Here is a 6,675-nt window from a genome sequence, read left to right as displayed (position 1 = left end):
CTTGTATCAAGGAAGAAACTGAGAAACAACTTGCTAAGAAGAATAATGAGTGTGAAAGATTGGAAGAGGAGATTGTCTTCCTCAGAACAAAGGTTGAAGGGATGAACAAAATCTTGAAGAGCTCTCAAGCCTTGGATGACATGCTTAATTATCATAGATGTCCGTTTGATAAATTAGGTCTCGGGTATGCAGGTGAATCCTCAAACAAGAATGAAAATGCTTTAAACAAAAGGGATGTGAAGAAGCCAGAAAGAAATGGTGATGCTCCCAGTTCCAGCAAAGGCAAGGAGAAAAATCAAGGCTACAATAGAAGAAATCCTGCTCCAAGAAGAAATATAGATGATGTCAAAGATGCAAGAGGCAATGGTTATCATCAAAGGATCTCAAGGCAGAAAGGCTTCAGAAGTACATCAAGGAAATATCCATCTCCCAGGTACCAAAGTTCATTTTTTGGTTATTGTTATTCTTGTACAAACTTTGGTCACATGGCAAAAGACTGTAAAGCATATCATAAAGATAGATGTTATGGTCCCCAACCATCTCATAGAGATAGATATTATAGTCCCCAACAATCTCCAAGAAACAATTTTGCAGGAAGAAATCATGAATTCTTATTCATGAACAATGTAGAATGCTTCAAGTGTCATAACATTGGTCATATGGCATGTGACTGTAACTTAACTTGGGCTCTTACACAAGCTAGAACCATGCAAAAGAAGAAAGTTACACAAGTATGGAGAAGAAAGAAAATACAATCCGAAAGTCCCTTGAGCTCTCCAGCCAACAACATATGTCATTGGCCTGAATTTTGACAATCTAAGCATTAGATGGGAAGACTCTGCCAAAAGAGATGATGCATACAGTTAGGGGGAGCCTGTGATTCTTGATCATTATTGCAGAAGCTATTAGTGAAAAGGGTCCTGATGAAATCCTTGTTGAGCTATATTAACAATCATTCTTTGATGAAGATCATTTCTCAGGAGTACTCCACTGAAGAACATGATCCTGTAACCATTCTTTGGACTGTTGTTAAAGATGCTTTCCACTTAATCTCTAAGTAGTATTTGGAACAACAGATAATGACATCTAATACTAGAGAAATAGGGCAAATAATTATGGTGCTGATATTACAGATGCTAAATGTCCTGACTCAGGGATTTGATGTGAGAATAGAAATTATGGAATGGAGTACATCTGGAATGGAGTCTGAAGTAAGAGCAGCTGGCAGCATATAACAAACTAAAGCATTGCAAAAAGATGCAAATCAGTAGAATGATTTTAAAAGACAGTCACAGATTGGATATCTAAATCTGCTAGGGAAATAACTTGCTGAGATATGTACAAGAACACAAGGAAAAGATGGCTCATAGAAAGGAGAATGTGGTGCAGTCAAATATAACTTATGCTAAGACTGGTCACTGAGAAAATATAGCAACAGTAAGGCACAACCTCTCACCATTTCATCCAAATGCAGTGATATTGAATACTGGATGGCAGTGACTCAAGGAGAAACACAGAGACACAAAGGAACTCGGATCTGAAGAAAGATAACAAGAAAGAAAATTTCAATGACATTTTCTCTTGATTCAAACTATGAAGGTCTCTCAATTTTGCCTATGGAGACAATGTTGGGCCTCAAAATAGTCCCTATTTTCACTCCATTATTCACCAATATTTTCACATTTTACTTTCATGTCACCTCCATATCATTACATTTATCTCATTATTGGGTTATAACAATGCTTTTCCAAAGTTTATTAATTCTTAACATTTTTAAGTGAATTTATGGCTAAACTTTAGAAAATAAGATGCTTATACTTATACCTAACAATTAGAATGAGTTTGTTGACATGTGTAGGCACAAAGGAAGCTTCCAGGGCATCTTTATGTGGCCTTGAATGATCAAATTCGAATTTGATAAGATAAACCTCATGGAAAAGATCATGGAGAAGATCATGGACCTCATGGAGGAAATCATGGAGGATAGGGTTATGTGTCTAGATGGTTGAGAAATGTATGGAACTAAAAGAGAGATTAATGGATCATCATTATGAGTTTGTTATCTCCTCTCATTGTATAAATAGGAGTACCTCCTCCATTCCAAAGGGAGGACTCTTAGAGCATTGTATCCAACTTATGATGGCATAGAATAAAGCTTCATTTTTCATACATTTCCATTATGTAGTTTTATTTCCATTATGTAGTTTTTAGATATAAGTTTGCTTAATGTAGTATATGGAATAATTTGTCTTGTTCTTAGGAGAATTGAGCTCACTCTAAAAGGATGAGAGAAACATGTTATTTCATATTAGATCTTATTTCATTTAATTTCTTAGATGTTTGAGGATTTGATTTGTTTATGATTGATGAATGAGTTTTAAATTAGAATCTTATCAACATATGAGAGAACAACCAAGGGTCTAAGTTAGACTCTCTCTCCATTTGATTTGCATGATAATTGAAATTCATTCTTTTGCTTTTATGTTTCAAGTATCATATGAGGAGATACCAAGAGTCTAAGTTAGGCTCTCTCTCCATTGATTTATATGGTAATTGAAATTCATTCTTTTGTGTTTATGTTTCAAGTTATTTCATTTCTTATGCTTGTGAATGAATCTTAGTTTAGTTTGGACTAGTACATGAGAGGACAATCAAGAGACTAAGTTAGTCTCTCTCTCTACTTGAATCTAAACAACAATTAAGTTCATTCTCTTGTTTTCATTTCAAGTTCCTAGTTTTATGTAATCAATGATTTCTCTATGATACTGTAGGGAAGGACAACCAGGACCTCCTTAGTTAGGAGCCTCTTCCCTTGCATATTATATTGAATCGTAAATAATTTAGTTAGACATAGGTTAGTTGCCTACTCCTGCATATATTGTGCTGGCATCATCACGAGCTTACGAGTTTCCCTGGTCGATAATTTATGCAGCAATTTAAGTCCAATAAATTGCCCAACATTTTGGCGCCGTTGCCGGGGATGGTGCTAAGGGATTAGGCATTAGAAATTTAATTCAGTTCTAGTAGTTTTCTTTAGACAAAATAACTTGTGAGACCTGGTGACAGCAGGATCTTCACAAAGAAGTTTAAGTTTGAGTTTTTTTTTATGGTTTAGTGTTTAGCTAGTTTTAAATTTCGTCTTTTCAAAAAAAAACCCCCTGCATGAATAAAAACGAATCAATCGATTAGTATGCTCTCTTCCTGCGCTTCGTGCGATCAGGAAGATCAGAAAATCTATTGATTTCATTCGAATAAAAATACTCTTGCTGGAGAACTAATTTGCAAAACGACAATAAAGAATTTTGTGAATGAAAAAAAACATCTTTAAATTTTTAGATGCAATTTAGGTTTAAGAAAAAAAAACAAAAACAAAAACTAACCATTTCTTTGTTTTTTAGATTTAAAAAAAAAAAAAGAAAAAAAGCAGCAAAACATTAAATAAAAACAACAATAAATAAAAATTAAAAATTAAAAATTCCCATATAGTAATAATATATATATCTCATATATATATGTTATTATTATTATTAAAAAAAAAATAACAAGTTCATTCCCAGTTGTTTGGCCAACTGGTTGAAACTAGCATCCAGCTCAATCAATGCAATACCATCTTCTATCACAAGGTCTTATAAAGATCTGATAGGACCGCACATTCAAAGCCTATTTTTCTACACGACTTGAAGCCTATTTTTATACAGGCCTGTATGATGACGAAGACACTGTTGTTTTTCCTGTTTCCTTTGCTATATTCCAAGACTGCGTTGGCAAAACAATGGGAATGTAGGTCATGGCTTGTTCAGTCCATTCCCACTGATATGCCAGAGCTTTCTCGGGTACCTGGAGTCTTGTTCTCTGGCGTTGTCTTGCAATGGCTTGCTGGGAACTCTAGTAGCAAATTGGACATAATAGCACAGTATTGGCAGTTACTGGCCCAACCTCAGAATCCCAAGTCTGGTGACTATGGCTACTCCACAGCCGACATGGAAAGATTCAGGGCACCAGTTAGAGAAGCGGTGTTCAAATCGCTAGAGAATGCAGCAGACAGGAATGTTTCAATAAGGATAGTTCAACACTCGGGGGTTTCTCCAGATTATGATCAGGAGTCAGCACAGCTTGCTACTGGAAGACGTAATGTCAAAAATGTGACACTATTTTTGAGTGATTGGTGGGGATCTGGCATTGTCCATGCCAAAGTGTGGATCTCAGACAAAAAGGATATCTATATTCATTCGGCAAACAATGATTGGAAATATATATTGTGAATTGCCCCACCATAGCAGAGAAGGTGGAGATTTATTTTGAAAAATTTATCTGTTCACTGCCTCTGTTTTCATACCAAGAGCCAGGTGAGCCTTCGTTTGGGTTGTGTTTTCTTAGTGATCGAGTTGCAGGAAGCCTTTGGATCGATGCAGGCTAGGGTTTGAAAAACAATTCGGTGCATTATTCTATGGCCTTGCATTTTGTGGACTGAAAGTAGAATTGCACGGTTTACGGCGGCTCGGGTTTCATCAGGAAGTAAACAATGGCAGACGGTAAGAAACCAAATGACAAATCTGGCGGTAAGGATGATGGTAAGAAGGATGTTGTAGTTGCAACAAGTGCAGGCTTTGTTGTCTTCACTGGGATAGCTTTGAGCCTCTTCAAGGCCCTGTGGCCGAAAAACCTGTAGAAGAATCGTTTATTTCCGAGGAGCGTGTCTCAGTCAGTTCTACCGAGAATACCTTTGAAGACCTGAAGGAGAAAGCCAGTGAAGTGCCAAAAGCAGCAAATGGTGTTGCCTATGATGTCGGTAAGAAGTTTCAGAAAGGGGGTGGAAAGAAGAAATCAAGCCAAACTATTGAGATATATAAAGGAGACACTCTGTGGGGACTATCTCGGAAGTATGGGGTTTCAGTTGAAGCAATCAAAGCTGCAAATGGGTTTACAGATGATACCATCTATGCTGGAGAGAAACTTATACTACCCTGATGGGCTTATTGGTTGTGCTTGACATTACCAATTTTATGACTTTTCAGTTTCTCTTTTGTAGTTGTGAGGCCTGTCAGCTTGAGATTTAGAGTGAATAAAGTGTCCATCACTATCAGCGCATAGCTTGTTGAAACATTAAAAATTCGTGTATAAGCTTTGAGCTTGAGTGAAAAACATTTTGGTTAAAAACCCTGAGCGTTTTAAACAGAGCTACAGCTATTATATATAAACAATCCATCCATCTATTATATAAACAATCCATCTTCTGCGTCAGATCAAATCATTACACTGTTTGGGAAACTCACTTAATGTTTTAAGCTAATATATAATCTCTGAAATTGGCAAAGTCCCTAAACTGTGGCAGGAGTCCAGAATTTCTATCTTCCTAGAGCGCAGTTGCAGCCACCATATTAGTGCAATCCAGGCACTTGTTTTTCTTGGAGCAATTTTCGATGGAAATCTTGCTGATATTTGGAGATTTTCCAGCAGAAAAAAATCATTTTACCAGCTCGCCAAGAGCTCAAGAGGTATACAATGCTCAACAAAAAAATCTTCAAGAGCGCTGCCATCCGTTTTGTTTTGCATTTCTTTTGGTTTGTTTTATATTTTTAGGTTTATTTTGTTTTTATTTAATTTGTTATGATTCTGCTTTAATGTTTGTTATATTATTAATATGTTAATATATTAATTATATTAATATATTGATATAATAGTTTTAATTATAATTTGTTGTAAATATTTAATTAATTAATGATTGTTATAAAAAGTGTATTAATTTATTAATATATTAATTGTATTAATTATATTAATATATTAATATCTTTTATAATTGCATTATAAAAGATATTAATGTTGTTATTATAATTAATATATTGATATATTAAATGTATTAATATATTAATTTATTATTATATTTGTATTTTGTTGTGCGATTTATTTTTTATTTTGTATATATTTTGATTGATTAGATTTGATGTATTTGGTTAATATTTGATTTGTGTTGATATATCTATATATGATTGTCATAATATATTAATTATATTAATATATTAATATGATTATATTAATAATATTAATTTAATATATTAATATGATTGTATTAATTATATTAATATATTATGATCATATATTATCTTTTGTTATCAAGTTTCAAAAAAAAAAAAAACAAACAAACAAAAAAAACAAAATAATAATTAACAATTGTTGTTTAGAAGGATTGGCATGTGCATAAAACAAAACTTTGGGGGCATGAAAATTGAGAGAATCATGAAAATTACAGGAATTGATTGAAAGTGCAACAGTTGGTACAAGGGAAAAAATTAAAACAAAAAAAAAAAACAAAAACCTTTCACAAAATTCACGCAGGCTTGAAAATAAAGAATGGAACATTTGGAAGCATAATTTGGTGGATTATTTAAATGCTAACTAACTTGTTTAGAGTTGGCAAATTAATATTGTTGTATGCTTTTATAACATACTAATCTGTAGGACACAACAAATCTATGATGCTAAACTTTTCGCCATGCACAGAAGTCAGCTGACACAAACAGGGAGTATTACTCTTCAAGGTTATTTTCACAAATGGATTGATATTAATATCATGATTAAGTCAATTTCAACACTTTGATTGTCCTTAATTTGTTTTATTTGGTATGAAATTTTTGCGTAAGAATCATGAAGAAACTGGCCATTTCTTCTAGAGCACAG

General features: G+C 33.8%; 1 protein-coding gene and 1 pseudogene across 1 annotated transcript; both read left to right on the top strand.

The window, feature by feature from the left end:
* Positions 1-3,815: 3,815 nt before the first annotated feature.
* Positions 3,816-4,262, top strand: LOC149175982 (uncharacterized). The gene has a single exon (XM_089421308.1). The coding sequence runs from the start codon at positions 3,816-3,818 to the stop codon at positions 4,260-4,262; it is 447 nt and encodes a 148-aa protein (XP_089277434.1).
* A 107-nt stretch (positions 4,263-4,369) lies between these two features.
* LOC149175981 (uncharacterized) lies at positions 4,370-5,111 on the top strand (annotated as a pseudogene).
* Positions 5,112-6,675: the final 1,564 nt, after the last annotated feature.

The sequence above is a fragment of the Pinus tabuliformis genome, chromosome 4_1 (assembly GCF_031772625.1).
Source record: "Pinus tabuliformis cultivar Carrire ecotype Pingquan chromosome 4_1, CPIR1, whole genome shotgun sequence".
Taxonomy (NCBI): domain Eukaryota; kingdom Viridiplantae; phylum Streptophyta; class Pinopsida; order Pinales; family Pinaceae; genus Pinus; species Pinus tabuliformis.
The sequence above is the reverse complement of the archived record's forward strand: the minus strand, read 5'-3'. Positions and strand labels throughout refer to the sequence as shown.